Source organism: Balaenoptera borealis (assembly GCF_965194805.1).
Source record: "Balaenoptera borealis genome assembly, chromosome: 5".
Lineage (NCBI taxonomy): Eukaryota > Metazoa > Chordata > Mammalia > Artiodactyla > Balaenopteridae > Balaenoptera > Balaenoptera borealis.
In genome coordinates, this window is record NC_138862.1 from 2,201,387 (window position 1) to 2,219,455 (window position 18,069).

The 18,069-nt window shown below is 49.0% G+C and overlaps 1 protein-coding gene across 6 annotated transcripts in view; it reads right to left on the minus strand.

Annotated features, from left to right (window-relative positions):
* TRAPPC10 (trafficking protein particle complex subunit 10) overlaps positions 1-18,069 on the minus strand; it is a 92,689-nt gene that overhangs the window by 31,817 nt on the left and 42,803 nt on the right. For 5 of the 6 annotated variants that reach the window (XM_082393489.1, XM_082393491.1, XM_082393487.1 and 2 more), the window contains 4 exons: positions 14,070-14,265; positions 11,774-11,885; positions 9,060-9,307; positions 545-691 (listed from right to left, as the gene is read on the minus strand). In XM_082393489.1, the coding sequence (XP_082249615.1) occupies positions 545-691; positions 9,060-9,307; positions 11,774-11,885; positions 14,070-14,265 (703 nt within the window). Of the gene's footprint in view, positions 1-544; positions 692-9,059; positions 9,308-11,773; positions 11,886-14,069; positions 14,266-15,918; positions 16,126-18,069 lie in introns of all 6 variants that reach the window. The other variant, XM_082393492.1, reaches the window with a different exon arrangement.

An 18,069-nucleotide genomic window follows, 5' to 3' on the forward strand; every position in this document is an offset into this window, starting at 1 on the left:
CTAGAAGAAATTTAGCTTTCCTATCCAAATGATTCTCATCTGGATATGAAAATATATCTTACTGGGATCATTGCAAACTCAAACCTTCTACGTAATCATCCTCAGAGTGGCTCTGACGCTGGTCATTCCCAGCCTGTGCTGTTCACCACGCTCTCCCAAGCTTGCAAGGTCTCCCACTGCGCCTGCCCCACCTCAACCCCTCCCGCGGCAGGCCTTCCTGATGCACGCTCGGGACTACTGTCATTTTCTGCACTTCTGCACCTGGCTGCACGCTCACCCTGCTTCGTCCCCCCACCCATTCCTGGAGCAGAAGCCCGCCTTTAGCATGCCTTTAGCACGAGCGCAGGGGGTGTCTGATGTCTGCCTGATACAGTGATACCGGCAGGGAACGACTGCATCCACGCTGCTCCAGACGCACCCTGAAGTAGCCAGAGCCGCCTGTGCAGGGACTAAGTGAGCAGCACTTCTCCAAACAGCTAACTCCGTCCCCCAGCCCCGCAGGAAGAGCCTCGGCCGAGGCTCACATCTGAACTGGGGCAGTTACCTTCTCTGTGGCGTAGCTCCACAGACCCACGGTGTGGGCGATGTTTGAGTCTATCTGTGCACGGTCGCAACACCCTTCTATCCTCTGCAGCACCTCCAAGCAGCTCAGGAACACCCAGCAATCCAGGGCACCGGGTGGCACGGAGACCTGGGGGCACAGGCGCGGGCGCGTGAGGAGAGCGCTGGGGGAAGCACCTGCGCCCGCTCGCCCTCCTTTGCCCCTCCAAGCAGCTACCCAGTCTCTGCAAAACTACAGCAAAGAGAAACGGGACCTGTACAGCAGTCCACCTACGGGAGGAAAGGAGTGATCTGTGTCCAGATACTCTATTTGGTGTCATATTTCTGATGATACTGAGTGACTTGGCAGGGATATAACTTGCAATAATGTACTTTAAAAGCTTATTAACAAAAGAAGCCTACAAAAAGGCCGACTGTCATCACTTAGTCTACGTTTGAACACTGGTCACCTCTCAGTTTAAAGAGCATATAAGGTGAAGGTGGGAAGCTAAGACCTCAGATGACCACTTGATCACATTTCAGAAGATCACATTCAACGCTAGAAATCTAAACATTAAGTAAATATTGGATGATATTTAGAAATTGCTATTAATTTTTTAGGTGTAATTATGTTTGTAAAAAAGAGCACCTGTTGCTTAGAGATACAATAAAATGTCATCAGAAATTCAAAAGCATCTACCATATGTGATTGATTCTCAGATGGACTTTTTTTCTGCGTTTCAGTGTTTTTGACATAGGAATGCCTCACAGTCAAGGGCATCTTAACACTCACACTTGGCAGAGTAGACTGTCTTCTTGGTGGCACTAATATCATGAGGTATCTTACAACTGGTGTCCTAGCTTTGGTGAGACGCTAATTAGTCCTATTCAAAGTGGGAAAGTAAGAGGTGCTGCTGCATCAGGTGACAAGGGAAGAGCCGCATAAGCTGATGAAACTGACTCATGTAAGAAGGACTCCCTCAACACACCCTGAGCACAAGCAAAAGGACGTGGCACCAACCGGAGAGAACAGAGGATGCTATCTAACGTTCCTACAAACGCTAAATTACCCAGTCTTTGAAAAATGAGACAAACTGCTTAGATCCTTTGAAAAAAATCAGTACAGAAAAAAAATTACATGACCAGAAGCAACTTCCATAAAGTGGTACAACTGACTCCCTTGCCCAGAGTGGAGCACCCTCAAAGGGACGCACAGAGCGCTGGTCGGTAGGATGCAGCTCGGGGACCCTGGACAGAGCACGTGCCTCCCCACAATCGAACTGGGCGAGCTCCGCAGGGCGCACAGCCGAGGTGGGCGCACGCACTCCAACAAACACACGAGGGGTGCCAACGGCCCACAAGGTTCTCACCCAGGAGCCACACGTCTACAGATGGCAGCAGCCCGTGTCCCTTTGAAGGCCGCCCACCCCAGCACCCACGTTGCCTGCACCTGGCAAAGAGCAAGCCCTGCCCCCGCGCGAGGGCCAAGCCCCGGCCGGAACCCTGCGGCGTCTCACAGCTCACACGCCCTAACAGGAAGGGTGCGGGCGCCTTTCCGTGGGCTCCGGGTCCCTCTGGACAACTTCCTTCGTGAACAACAGACTTTTTAAAACTGACTCCTTAACATGCACCCTTTAGTTTTCTCCGAGCCTCTCTCTTCTTCTGCTATCAGTGTTACTGGTAACGGCAAGAGCCGCTTTACCATTTTCCAAGCATATGATTAAAGGCATTCTTTTCATTCTCTTTTGCTAAAACTACCTTTTTTAATATAACCCAAATACTGAAAAACCCAGCATCCTAACGTGAACCCTGACGGGGCCGCCCCGCTGGAGGGCCGCGGCCGCCACACGCTTCCCGACACAACATCTGTGCTTCCTCTTGCACCTGTACACGAAATCAACAGGCAGGTATTCTTCGGCGTCTGACCACTCCAGCTAAACTTTACGTTCATGAGACTCCAGGTTCATTCGTTCCCACTGCCAGACGCCAGTCTGCTGTCTGAACAGACGGCAGTCACCGTTTCCCTCGTACGTGATGGACATTTGGGTTATTTCCGGTTCTAGCAGCCACGAATGACGCCACCACGAGCATCCCGGCACTGTCTCCTGGACACCTGTGAACACCCTCCCGTGCAGACGTGGGGGAGACTGCCGGCTCACAGGGCACGCGCAGGTTTGGCTCCAGCAGACACCGCCGAACCGTTTTCCAAAGTTGTGGCGCCAACTCCCACTCTCCTCGTCAAGGAGGGAATTCCGGCTCCTCCCCCGTCACTAACACTTGTCAGGTCTTTCTACTTCAGCCACTGGGGGGGCTTCACTGTGGTGGTAGTTTGCATTTCACTATAATTAATGAGATTGAGCACCTTTTCATATGCCTACTGGCCATCTGGATAGCTTCATTTGCCTATTTTCTATTGTCAGTCTTTTAAGCTGGTCTGTAGGAGCTCCTCCCATACCCTGGGTAAGAGCCCTTCCTGACCGCACAGCTTGCGGCCCGTCACCCCCCGCCACCCCCCGTCACCCCCGTCACCCCCGTCACCCCCGTCAGTCACCCCCGTCACCCCCGTCAGTCACCCCCGTCAGTCACCCCCGTCACCCCCCGTCACCCCTGTCAGTCACCCCGTCACCCCCCGTCACCCCCCGTCACCCCCGTCACCCCCGTCAGTCACCCCCGTCACCCCGTCAGTCACCCCCGTCACCCCGTCACCCCGTCACCCCGTCACCCCCGTCACCGTCACCCCGTCACCCCGTCACCCCGTCACCGTCACCCCGTCACCCCCGTCACCCCGTCACTCCCGTCACCCCGTCACCCCCGTCACCCCGTCACCCCGTCACCGTCACCATCACCCCGTCACCCCGTCACCCCGTCACCCCCCCCCCCGTGGTGCTGACTGATGAAGAGCAGCTCTGACTTCCATGCACTTCCCTTCTGGCCAGTGCCTTCGTGTCCTGTTTAAGAACCACCTGGTAACCTCAAGGACGTAAAGATGCTCTCCCATATTATCTTGCAGAAGCTTTGTTGTTTTATCTTTCATAAAATAATAATCACTCGTGGCTGGTGTGAGACTCAGCTGACTCGGAACCGTGTATTCATTGAATAAGTTTTACCTCATGTACTCAGACTCTACCCCAGCGCCTGGGCTCAGGCCTCAGCTTCTCCTCGGACTCCGCTGCACCTCGGACTCTTCTCCACGCCTCCTCCTAACCCTTCGCTTCTCTCCACCTCCACCTCCAGGTCCTAACACCTTGCACGGCACCCCAGCTTCAAACCCAACAAGGGCTTCCCAACAGCTACAGAATAAAATCCAACCCTCCAGATGACGTACACTTTCAAAACCTGGCTTCCAGTACCTCTGGAGCCTCACCTCCAAGCCCTGCCTCACCCCTTAAGTTCTAGCAAGACTAAGCTCCTTTAGAGTTCTTTAAATAACAGTGAATTTTATCTGCCTGAAACGCACTCTACTCTCTCTGCACCTGCCACCCAAGCCACGTCCACCTGTGGATCCTGACTCAGCCCGTGAAAACCAAAGCTCCTCCACAGGGCAGGGGTTGGTCTGTCTTGCTCTCTGCTAAAAACACAGTGCCTAGAATAAATGCTTGCTTGGCACAAAACAGGTGCTCAACGAATAACTGCCGAATGAATGAATCTTTTAAAACCTAGCTCACACAAGACCACCTCTGCAGACCTTCCCCGGCACAAGTCAGGCGCTGCGACGCGCCCACGCAAGCTGCCCCTCCCTGCTTGGCACCCCGACACCTCCCGGACATCCCGCTCTCACGGCCTGGCGGCCCCGGGCGCTGCCGGCCTGCTCACCTGCTGGCCCCGCGCGCCCCGCTGCGGGTCTCTTGAGGGTAGGTGGGACCCATTTCTTGCGCGTTTGCGGGCCCTCTCCCTCACCACCGTGTTTACCACAGTGCCCAGCAGGTAATCAACTGTTTCTTGAACGGTACTGGGCAGTTCCCCCTCGAACGCTTTTTCCCTTTTCCTGGGAACCACTGGCTTTCACCGGTGTCGACACCTTTCACGGCTACCTCCTCCTGTCCGCCCCTACTGCTCTCCCAGTTCAGGGCCGCAAGGCTCAAGGTCACACAACGACCCCCACCTATCCACGTGGGGAGGAGCCCAGCAGAGTGGCTGGTACACAGCAAGCACTCGACGACCCCGAGGTGCACTCCTCGGCCACACCTCTGCTTTTGTCCTCTGCGGGGCCTGGACCTTGGAAGAGCGATGCCAGCTGGCAGGCCTGGGTGGCTCGCCTTCCCCCTCCGGGTCAGCCTGGAGGGCCTGCCCCACACGGCCCCGCGCACACACGGCACCGGCCTGTCTCTAGACCCTGAAGAGTGCTGATCCCTCTTGGCCCGCCCTGCCTGTGAACATACGCAGAACCGAAGCTGATAACAGACAAGTCAGAGCTGAGGCGGACACATTAAAACAGAAATCCTCTGGGCAGTCATTGTGACAAAAATAAAACGGCCTTCTAGAAAATATCTTCCTTATATTGTTCTCGTTTACCAATCTGGTAAAGATTAAAATATACACACACATTACTTTCTTTCTTACCATAGATGCAGGAAAATAGCACTGCTAGTGTAACTTAAAAATGGGAAGATCTTTCTGGAAGGCAATTTGGCGATGTACACTAAAAGCGTTAAAGACATATGCATCCTTGAACTGGCCATTCTACTTGTATGAATGCACTGCATAAAGATGACATACAAGGATACACACTCCTGCAACTGCAGACACTGCTGAACAATCCAAACATCCGAAACAGGACCAATTAAACAAACAGCAGCTCTTCTCCAGACAGAAAGGCCACAGACCAAAAAGGGAACCTCTTGCTTTAGAATAAGCAATGACATTTTCTTCTGTATATTTGTCTGTATTTTCCAAATTTATACAGAAAATATACTCAACTTTTGGTAAAGGGGAGGAAATCTTTTAAACGTTGTAGACAAAAAAGAAATACTCTGTAATGGAGTCACTGGAGCTCACACAGAACTGACATAACTTTCCGGGTGTTACTCCTTGACCCCAGCAGCTGTACGGGGTAGGTACAATTTCCATGTTCACACATTTGCAATCGGGGAGCTGGCCCCAGGCCTTAGGTAGCACCCCTGGGGTGTGACTCCAGGCCCCCCCCCCCCCCCGGAGCTGGCATCTGGCCACCACAGTGCCTCCTACTCAGAGAAGATACTTTAAATCAACTGATAAGCCAACCAGGAAGTTACCAGGGCATGATTTACAAGCCACAAGAGCAAACACACACAGCATTTTCTGCAGAAGAAATGCTACAATGAGAAATGCACAAGACGGCTGCAATACTTAGGCTTTTGGCTTTAAGAGGATGAACAAGCGTGGCCTAACCCTAGAAGAACCACGTACCGGCTCAGCCTGCGCGTTGCCTGACGCCCTGGCCTCTGTGCCCGCGCGGCTCCGCCAGGCCCTGTGCAGCAGAACCCAAGGCTCCATGCCGGCCTCTGGCCGTGGACGTGACTGTGAACAATAGTCACCAGAAAGCTAGCCAGACACAGGAAATGAGTCTAGTTTGGAGGGTACAATCAAATGTACAGAAAAAGTAAACAATTCTGAGTCTTGAATTTTCATTGTTTCCATAAAAATTTAAAGAAACTCTAAGAATAAACTTTTCGGGTTAACTGCCAACTGCAAAGCTTAAGCTGTAACAACCCCCTGCCCCCAAACTACCTAGAGAAAGAATCTCAGTTGAGAAAGTTGAGAGAAGAATTCTGTGTGTGAAGTCCTGCATGCCCTCTGCAGTGTCATCTTTTCAAAGAAAGAGCCAAGAAGACGCCAGTAAGGAGTGTCCTCACTTGCCTGAAGGATGACAACGGGCTGACCACCCTGAACTCACATCACCTCGTGGGTCCCCGACCCACAGGCAGCCACTGCTGGGCGCCCATCCACAGGGCCGAGCGGGAAGGCGGGGGGCGTCCCGTGCAGGTGGGCTGCTCGGGGCCCACGCTGCTGGCCTCCGAGCTGCACTGTCGCCCTGCAGCTTGCCCCTCACGAAGGGTGCCTGACTCAGGACAGGAGCCACGCTTGGGGCGAGAGCGGAAGGCACCTCTGAAGCACAGCAGACAGGACAGGCGGCCCCACAGGAGCGCTGCGCCCGGGGCATGCCAGGCGCCCGCCGGGACCAGCGACGGTGGCTGAGGCACCTCAACGGGCCCGGCCGCCCCGTCTGCTGCCCTGACACCAGGGGACACCAAGCGGGGCACGGTCACACAGCACGAGGGGGACAGGGAACGGGAAGCCGTGTCCTCGGGGAGGAGGGGACCACAGTGCGGCTCCCTCCCCGACTTCAGCACCCAGCTCGCTCTGCAGCAGCAGCAGACAAGCGCCAAGAGCGGGGGGAGCGCCTTCACGCAGGGAGCGACCACCCGCTCGCTGGGGAAAGGGAAGAGCGCCAGCCGGGGCGGGAGCTGCAGGGAGCACCCAGGCCCAGCAGCAGCCGCCCTGGAGGACAGGCGTCCCGGCCGCTGCCCCCGCCCCGGCTCACGCCGCCCGCCACCACTCACTCAGTTCTCTTTCCAGCCAAGAGGGTAAAAACTGACCCGTTCCAGCGACTTCTACAGAACTCGGGACACAGGCCAAGCCAGGGGACCCACCGCACAGCAAGTGAGTAGGACACCGTCCCCACACGCGGCGGGCAAAGATGCTAGTGGCATCCGCTCCACACTGGCTGTCCCGGCCGCCTGCCTGGGAGCTGAGTGTACCCCGTCCCCGGGCGCCCTGCCTTCCAGCTTCCAGAAGGCCTGGAGGGGAGGAGAAAGAAGTGTGGGCGGCACCCTGCTCCTTCCTGCAGGGCCACAGGCCCCCCGACGCTCCCTCTGCTCTCTGCAGCCTGGCAGTTGACTGACTAGTCAACTGTCTAAGGCAAGAAAAAGAATTTGAAAAAGATAGTTTGTGACCGGCTGGGCCCAGCACTGAACAGGCTGGCTCCGACCACCGTCCGTGGCTTCCCACACCTGCCCACATCCGTGCACGTCCTGAAAGTCCCTCCTGGGGTGACCCCAATTTGAAAGCGCCACGGCTGAACTGCTTGGACTCTAATACACATCCCATGTTTTTCCCCAATCCAGTAACAAGACAAAATCTCTAAGTCAGTAAGCTCTCTAGGCACCCATGAACACAGGCGGCCCTGCCCCATTAAATGAAGCAAAGCCCCCGCCCACCCCAGTCTGTACAGCTACACAGGAGTAGCCAAAGCAGATTATCGAAATCCACTCGGTGACAGGCAGCCACAAGAATATCATCTCAAGGTTGAAAATGTTATTTTTCCTCATACGCTTGATTAGATGTCCAAGGAAAAAAAATAATTTGATAAAAAGTCTTAAATTCTCAAGTTTGTGACTCAGCTAGGCTAGGCATCTCTTCCTTAGAAATTAACTAAAACAGTGTCTCTTCATTTGGGTTTTAAAAAAAAACGTGCAGACCCCTTAAGGTCATTTCAAACTAAGTGTTGAGCCAGCTATTTAGTTTTCTAGGGAACACAAAACAGAAATTACTATAACATGAAAACTACCCCTACCGCCGGCTACCCTGGGTCTTCTGTAACTGAGCCCCTGCGAGCCCTGGTGTGGAGCACGACAGAAAGGACAGCGGCCTGGCTGGGAGGATCTGATTCTGTGCCTAGCTATGTTACCTACAGGTCATCGAACCACTTCCAGACCCACCTTCCTCATTTACAAGATGGAATTAGACCATCCACTTAGTTCTTAACCAGGGAATGGGGGTGCCTATGAATCCTCTGAAATTATGTGTAACATTTTGTATGTGCATATGTGCATTTTTCCGTGTAAAGAGGTCACTGAAACAAAAAAGGTGAGAACCCTCAGACTGGACAGTCATTAAAGTTCCCTTACCTCACTAAAATGTTTATGATGCTATGGGCAAGAAAAGAGTTCAGTAGCCCTGGAGGATATTAGTCTATAAAGACAAGTATTTCACCATAAATAAACAACTTAAGCCCTCGCTAACTGGTTTCTTTCCTACAGACATGCACACACGTACTCATAACGTACATCCATGAAACTTCGTGCTACTAATTAACATGGCACAACTTGCTGTGTATCACTCGCATTGTTACCGGCATGCTCATGTGCAAAATCATTTATCTGAAAAGACAGTTCTGAAATAAAACAAACGTCTACCTACAAAACCTAATTCTGTGTGTCCACCAGGTAAGTAATCTTTATCGGTGAAGACCAGCTTCCACAGAATAAGCCAAAGTTACCTTAAAAAGAAAGTGATCTAAGAGGCTCGCTTTGGGCCAAGGTGAGTGAGCTCCACCGTGTTGAGAGCAGAAATTACATTTTCGAGCAATTAGTTAATCAGTGTAAAGAGTAAGTATGCAAATAATATAGTAAAAATTAAGGACATTGACAAAAAGAAAACTCTTTCCTAAGCACATACAGTTCAATGCCTGGGATCGAAGGTTCCGCGTTTTCTACGCCAACAGTCGGGAAGCGGGTAAATGGGGAAAAGAGACCACTCACTTCCAAGAGCTTCAGCTCCTGCACACAGCTGTGCAGCAGCTCTAGGGCGCGCTGAGCCACCTCCCACGGCCTCTGCAGGAAGAGGAGCAGGGTGCACTGGCGAGAGAACAGGTAACTGCGCAGATCTAACAGGGTGGCTTCTTGCCTCTGTATCAATCCGCGCTTCTCCATATCTATGGGCTTTCGGAGGATCAATCCATTCCAGCTCTTCACCGGCTGGCAGAAAAAAGTCAGCCAGTTGGCACCATCTAAACAAACACACATCGTGAAAGGCGCTGACCGCAGATTCCTCCACCTCACTGCGCAGGACCGTGAGCCCTCGTGTACCGACAGGCGGCTCAGCTACTGGATAGGCCCGAAGCGCCGGCCCACCCCTCTGTCTGTGGGGACCCCGTCTAGGGATGCGGGACAGGGTGGTGACCGCAAGAACACCCACTGGGTACCTGGCACCTGGTGACGAGCACTGGGGGACAGGACGTCGGCCACGGGGCACAACGCCGTACCAGGCCCAGAAGGTCCTGAGCAGGTCAGGATGCAACCAGAGGCTGCCAGGCCGAGGGTCAGGGACACCTCAGGCTCTGCGGTCGGTCGGCCCCAGGAGGAGGGGCGAGGCCCGGGCGGGAGCAGGCTGAGCGTGCTGTGCGGCTCATCTTCCTTCATTTCCACACTCTGCCTGACTTATTTAAGCCTCGTGCCTGCCTCAGCTCAACCATGTCAATACCTGAGTCACGCTCCTAGAGGAAGGGACGGCAGGCACAAGGAAGACGTAGTAGCAGGAAGCAGAGGAGAAAAATTCTTTAACTGTCAAAAATTTCCAATAAGACTCCTCGATTTTAACTTACAGCCCTAAGACTCAAATGTGATCTTAAAATAAATATAAGAATCTACAATAACAAGTCACTCAATCTTTATGAAAAATTTTTTAATCTACCCTTCTCACTCCAAAAGAGAGGTGTCACAGCCATCTAATTCTATGTTCTCTTCAGGAAGTGACTCAACACTGGCACACTGACGTTACTATATGTCTGAAGTGCCAAATACAGCAGAGCATCCTTTACTGATCTGAACTTAGACTCAGCTGATTCAGTGCCCACTAAGTGAGGTGTCCCCCACCCATCAGGGTCCCCTCCCCAGCAGGTCCCTCTGCCGGGGCCCCCATCCCCAGCACTCTCCTGGCTCCCCCCACATTTCAGTCAGGCCTCTCCTCAGAGAGCCTCCCAGGCCATCTGTCTAACACTGAACAGCACCTACCGTCACCCTACCTCTGCACCTATGTCCTCTTCTGCAGGCCACACTTACTAGTCTCACTACCTGACTTTAAGTCACACTTTTGTTTTTCTGTTTCTGTTTCCCCTTCACGTAAACTCCATAAAAGAAGGAATTTTGTTTTGTTCCCTACTGTATTTAGAACAGGGCCTGGCACAGAGTGGGCTCTCAGGAAGTATCTGTTGTATGAATGAACAAAAATGAACAATATTATTTAGCTGCTAAAGTTGGTCCAGGCTTACTTTTGGATTTTAAATTGCTCCAGGTTTATTTTAAAACTGAGAGAACAAAGAAATTATGTGAAATACAATGTAAGAAACATGTGAGCTATTTGAGATATATATGTATAATATGGATATGTAAGATATAAGAAATGGAATTTTACCTCTTCTAAATTTTTAAAACTTAATTGGTAAATACTTTGCTTTGGTTATATGCTTATGTTTGTGTCTCAGCAAAGTAAGGAGATCCAAACCTGAACTGCATAAAAACTGTTTTGGAGTGGGACTCAACGGGTGACATTTCATCACTCCCAGAACAAGGGCAGTGCCCACAGCCCACGCTGACTGTCCCAGCACCTCACTCCCTACAGGTCTCCTAGCAGACACTACGGTGGCTCCTTGGAATCATGCCTTTCTTCAGACACTGTGACAAAGCTTCTCAAAAGAACCCCCAACAAAGATGTCTATCACAGCGCTGCTTGTGGTAGCAAGAGCGGAAACAACCCAAATGTCCAACACCAGTGGGCTGAATAAAGTCTAACGAATCCACACCGTGAAGCACTCTGCAGCTATTATCAGAAATAGCTTAGAACCTGATCTGTTAGCTTGAAGAGATGCCTGTGATGGACTGTTAGTAAGAACAACAAGCTACAGACAAAGGTCATGATAATATGATGCCATTTCTTTCAAAATAAACATCAAGCAAAGAAAAGTGAGCACAATTATAAACTTTTTCTTTGTATATGGGTCACTGTGCTAGTTCTGTATTTTTAGAAGACTTTAAGACATCATTTAAAAGTTTAAAAGAAAGATGAACACCCTTTACAATGGTGTCATGTAGGACTCACTGTAATGAACTCTCAAATATTATAAAGACAACCTCTCAACAGAAGAAAAAGATTCCCACTCTTATGCTAGCAAGGAGACACAGAATCAGAAGCCTCACTAGCCAGCTGTAGGTTGTAGAAATGACACTTTATATCTAAAAAACAACTTCTTAAACACTTTCATTACTCAAGAGTCTTCTACAAGTGTAAGTGACTAATTCTTAATTCTCATTTCATTTCCTATAGGAACCATGCGAATATATTGTATTTAATGTTTTTTAAAAAACAACAACAAAAGATGATTTAATCATTAGGTAAATAAACAGCAGCTTCCATACTATTCAAAAGTGGGGAAAGCTATATTGAGAAAAGAATTTGTTTCTAAAATTTCATTACTCACCCCCAGCACCAAAGTTGACAACATACTGAGAAAACAGAGCATCCAGCTCATCGTACTGCACCAGGGCATCTTCAAACTGCTGCAGCATCTCAAAAACAAAGGCAAGTTCCTCCTATTTACCCAAAAAAAGTTAAAAAAAAAAAAGCAAAAATATAAATCAGTGTTTTGAAACAAGTAGCTATGAAAGATTACAACAGAGAAAAGCATGCAGCATAATGAATAACGCTTGTGCTATACCAAGAAAAGATCAATTTAATGACCCCACATGTCAACATTTATGCACACACAGAGAGAAGACTAGAAAGAAGCAGGGAACGGCCAACATGATCCCCCGAGTCTCTGCGTGACCTACCAGCAGACGGGGCCTGACTGGTCAGCCTCTCGTCCTCAGTATTTCCCTGGACCCCAGACACACACTTTTTCATTAGAATTCTGCTATATGGAAGAGCAGAATTTTCTCCTCCATTTACCTATTTATTTATATCTATATAGACTCATGGATATGAATTTTACCCCACGGGTTAAAACCGAAGTCTGTTAGTACTTATTTTGTTGCACAAACTGTTCCCGCTTTGGCCATTGAGGGGGCTCCTGGAGGTGGTGCATATCTTCTTTTGACAGACCTCCACCTTTCTTGTGCACCTCTTAACTTTCTGGTTCTACACGATACTGTATTTTCCCTACACCAGCCCTGCAATCAACCACTTCCACAGGAGCCCTGGCACCTTTTATTGGAGAATGCAGTTTAGAAACCAAGAACTTGGCACTGAGTGTGTTCATTGCTACTGAGGTGTCATTTTTTTCTAGGCCCCATCAGAGGAGAAAGCAAGGAAATATATGTATATGTATTAACCCTCACCTACACATACCTCTGTATTTGTGAATCTATCTAGCCAGCAGCCATCCAACCATGGGTTCACACTGATTCTAAACCAGCACCACTGGGTTCATTTAGACTCCCTCTTTCCTGGTTTGTTACTCTTAAAAAATAAGCTTAATAAGCTTGAAGGGTAAAGAGACAGGGAAATCTGAAAGATCTGTCATTGGTCAATCATACAGGGAATTATGAACACATTCAAATTCCCTTATGTGCCCAAAATCATCCAAATACCACTAAGACAGAAGCATCAGAATAAGAGATAAACTTCAAAATTTCTAATGAGAATTGGTTTTTTACTTATTCAAAGTGCATTATTTCTTCAATGATTAATATACAAGTGATGTTTAAATATGAAAATTACACTTTTTCAGTCAAAACACGGTGAACAAGAACAAGGAACCCTAAGAGCAACATTCTTATCACTCTGCAGTATTAAGAAGGTCTCCTCCCCCAAACTACTCTATTACACATCCCTTTGTTCTCTTAAGACTTTTCTTCTTAAAAGAGAAAGAGTTGGGACTTCCCTGGTGGCACAGTGGTTAAGAATCCGCCTGCCAATGCAGGGTACACGGGTTCGATCCCTGATCCAGGAAGATCCCACATGCCGTGGAGCAACTAAGCCTGTGCGCCACAACTACTGAGCCCGTGCTCTAGAGCCCGTGAGCCACAACTACTGAGCCCACGAGCCACAACTACTGAAGCCCGCGCACCTAGGGCCCGTGCTCTGCAACAAGAGAAGCCACCGCAATGAGAAGCCCGTGCACCGCAACTAAGAATAGCCCCTGCTCGACACAACTAGAGAAAGCCCGCACACAGCAATGAACACCCAACGCAGCCAAAAATAATAATAATAATAAATAAATAAATAATTTTTTTTTAAAAAGAGAGAAAGAGTTGATTACAGACCATACTTCTGTAAACTAGAGTAAAGAAACCAGCTAAAGACAATCTTTTATTGGAACCCAAGGTTATAAAACAAAACTACAGAGGAAACGTTCTTGGGAAGTCACAATTTAATCACAGCGCCAGGCAGGGAGTGGACGTCTTTATCATCAGGATCATCACCACTGCTGGGGCTCCTCTGCCTAAGCCATGTCCACGGTAGACGCCCCAGGAGGCCCGAGACACTAACAAAACCAGAATTACTCTGAGGACAAGGCCACTTCATAAAAGGCTAGATGCCAAGCTGTGAAGCAGCAGGGCAGCTGACAGAATGATTACTCAGCAGACCATCTCTGATCCTCTGCTTAAGAAGCCAAGAGAATGAAGCATCATTTGTTACCTACTGTATTGTCTTTTGGTTTTAAAAACTATGTCAATATGAATTACCAAAAGAGAGCTGCCTTAGTCATGAAGAATGAAAGAGGGAACGAGAGAAGAAGGAGACAGCCTAGTTCTATATAATCAGCCACGTACCTGCACCATGAAGTAGTCACAGAAGCTCCAGCCTGGCTCAGTTCTCTTCTCCCTCAAGGTTCTCATGTCATCCTCAAACTTGCCCAGGTTCTTGGTAAAAGACATAAGAAGCAACGTCCTGAGTTTGGTCAGGAAAGCATTCCAGGATTCCTGAGTTCGGGAGGAGTCCTTCAAGGGGTCGGAGAGCACGGCACACCTGTGGCGAGATGGACGGACTGTGGAGAAGCCACCGCAAAGCACAGAACCGCTGCCCCACGGCCACCACTTCCCTGGGCTGCAGGTTGGCTTCCTCCCTCCCCTTCCTTTCTTCCTTCTTTAACGGGTAAAAAACATTAGGCAGGTGGTGAGAAATCAGATTAGGAAAAGGCTTCATCGTGAACTGGTCTAATGCCACATGAGCAGTCGGTGCTGTTCCCAAGAGTGTTGCTGTAGAATGGACTGGAAAGGGGGAGAGGGATTTATGATGAGTCTTGAGTCTTAGATCCTGTCTCCAGGGCTCTCTGTAAAATAAGGTGATTGTATCTCACTCAGTTCCCAAACCCCATTTGCCCTGCCCCCCTTCAAAAACCTTTTGGTTCCTTGTAACTGACAGACTAAACTTTAGATGTTTTAACATGGCACACGAGGCCCATGACAACACGGACCAACCCAGCTGTCCAGCTTTGGTTCCTACTATCTCCAGCTCAAGCCCACTCAGCTTCTCATGCTCTCCCATCTTTTTACCCAGCACCTTCCCCGCACAGCCCTGCTCAGCCGACACACCCTCACTGAACCTCTCCCCCAGCCCCGCCCCCGCGGCTCTGCGCTTGGCCCCACTGCGATTCCACGATTCCACGACCACAGCAGTCAGTGTGCCCTGGAAACACCATCTCTCTTTGCTGGTCTGTTTCTCCCACCAGACTGTGAGCTCCTCGAGAGCAGCGTTAATAAATACTTGATAAATAAAGGCTTAGAAAGATATTGCTTAACTTGTAGGTATAATACAATTTCACTACAAAAAGACTTTGTATGCATGGTGTAAAAATATCACAGGCATAAAATTACAAGTGTTTCCAATGGATTTGGAAAAGGCAACACATTCATCCGGGAGATTGGAAGAGGTAACTTTCTTTATCCTTGATAACAATAATTCAGAAAGATGAATACATCTGAACACAGAAATAACTTTTAAATATTGATGCTATGAGTTTCAACATTCCTCCTCTGTAAATATTTTACCTGAACTACCAGCAAGTAGCAAAATGAACAGATTCTAAGTTTCATTTTCTCTGGGCCCCATCATACCTCTTGGAGGGAGGACTAAAGCTATGGATTATAAATCAGTGGACAAAGGGTGAAACAGCCATAGTCTAGGCGGTCCACCAGGTGAGTAATCAGTACCAAGAAGAAAATTTTTAAGTCGGTGGCTGGCTTTAATCCAGTCATTCCATCCCCACTAGATTCTGTTTCTTCCCCTGAAAGATAAAGGGGTCCAGTCAGCTCACTCCTAAGCCTCCTCCCTCAAAGGACTAACGTGTATTTATTCACTATATGAGCTGCGAGGGTCTATCAGCTCAGTAGTTTCTCCTTAAGGCATTCTCAAGGATTATAATCCATGTTTATTCCTGACCAGACAGAGTTCTCTATACCTACAAGGGGTAGATGAAAAAGGAAACTGACGCAAACACCAATCACCAAAACGATATTTTCCTGCAGTGACCTGGAGCTTATCCATCAGAAAATATATTCATTACACTCTCCATCCCTTATTATGCCCTTCAACATTTACTGTTTCTACTACATCTTCTTCTTCTCTTATCAATTAACACAACAAACTATGCTTCAGAAATTCACATCGAGCGTCGTTAACTGAGAAAGGGAGAACCCACAACAGCCCCTCCAGTCAGGGCTGGCGGAGTCCGACCTGGCGTAGAGCAGCGCCCACAGGGCGCGTGGCTGCACGGCGGGGAGCTCCAGGCCGGGGAGCTCCAGGCCGGGGTCTCCGCCAGCCACGGGGACGCTGCTGGCACAGACAAGGAGCACACGACCCTCTGCCTCAGCATCGCTTACCAAAAGCCTGAAAACGCACAAAACTTTCACCAAGCAATTTTCCTTTTAGGGAGTTATCCTAAGGAAATAATTAAGGATGTAGATAACATCTGAGCTAGAATGATGTTTGTAATTTTATAATAATAAGTAAGCAATAACTTATAAGTCCAGCAGAGGACTGTATAAATAACTTATAGTGCTTTAATACTATGGACTACTCTATACTAACTAACAATAATAGCGTAGAAACACAGTTACTGTTCAGAGAAAACATTTTGTATTAAGTGAAATCTATACTTTAAGAGTACAGATTTGTCAAAGGTGGCTTTGCAAATTCATGAAAATCAAAATGTTAGAAGGCATCTCTAAATACTGAAGATGAAATGTTAAAAATTTTAGTAAGTTAAATTTTTCGTACAAAGAATAGTCATTAAAAGCAAGTTAGTTTTAAATGAGCCTAGCAGAAACATACTTTTGGAAATTAGATAAAATTATAACGTAGACAAAAGTAATCAATAAGCACTTCAGAAAAATTATTACACAATTTGAACTCTTCATAAGTTTAGACTAACACACCCCATTAGTAGCAATTTATTTACTTAACAAAATCCCAAACAAATATGATTTCTTTTGTTATATTAAAAACCACTCAAGGACTTCCCTGGTGGCGCGATGGTTAAGAATCCTCCTGCCAATGCAGGGGAAATGGGTTCGAGCCCTGGTCTGGGAAGATCCCACATGCCACGGAGCAACTAAGCCCACATGCCACAACTACTGAGCCCGCACACCTAGAGCCCGTGCTCCGCAACAAGAGAAGCCACCGCAATGAGAAGCCCGCACAATGCAACAAAGAGTAGCCCCTGCTCGCCGCAACTAGAGAAAGCCTGCATGCAGCTACGCAGACCCAATGCAGCCAAAAAATAAATAAGTTAATTAATTAAAAAACAAAACAAAACAACACAAAACAACACCACTCAGAGGCCGTTCGGGTTTGACTTTGGGCTCCCCCATCTCAGCATTCCCTGTGGCCCACTTCCCCTCAGATGGTAAAGCTGCTCTCTTCCCTCCAGGCCTTACGGCCGTCCACTCTTCTTTCAGAACAAAAATGTTAGTACACCTAACCACAGAGAGGAAAAGGACACTCAGTAATGGAGCATCTAGCAGAATGTTAAACTGATTCCTTTGAGATAACTAACGTATGAATAACAGACCTCAGAAAAAAAATCCCCAGAAGTCCAGATTGAGTGAGATTTCCCTAAGATAAACTGTAAGCTCAACCATCTAATTCAAACTTTTTTTTTTTTTTTTTACTTTTTTTGTTTGTTTATTTATTTTATTTATGGCTGTGTTGGGTCTTCGTTTCTGTGCGAGGGCTTTCTCTAGTTGCGGCAAGCGGGGGCCACTCTTCATCGCGGTGTGCGGGCCTCTCATTATCGCAGCCTCTCATTGCGGAGCACAGGCTCCAGACGCGCAGGCTCAGTAACTGTGGCTCACAGGCCTAGCCGCTCCGTGGCATGTGGGATCTTCCCAGACCAGGGCTCGAACCCGCGTCCCCTGCATTGGCAGGCAGATTCTCAACCACTGCGCCACCAGGGAAGCCCTAATTCAAACTTTAAATAAAGCAAGTGTGAACATTACTGTGTACCCAGTATTGTGTGGAACATAGAAAGGAAGCCCACACATGGCTCCCTCCCCGAAGAACTGTCAGCTCATCAGGTGGCCCTGACACAGGATGCGGTCACGTGGCAGCCACGTGGCAGGCTCTGGTTGGGACTCCTGGCCGCACACACCCAGGATCTCTTCCCTTAACTCCTCGCACGTCCTTCATTTCTTAGCCCCCAGAGCAGGCCAGCTCCCCTACTCCCAGCTCTTGCCGCACTCTGGAACCTTCTGTCTGAGCATTTGCCACTGTGGTGACCACAGGTGTGATGACTTGGGTGTGAAGTAATGCCCGCCTCTGCCACTAGACCAC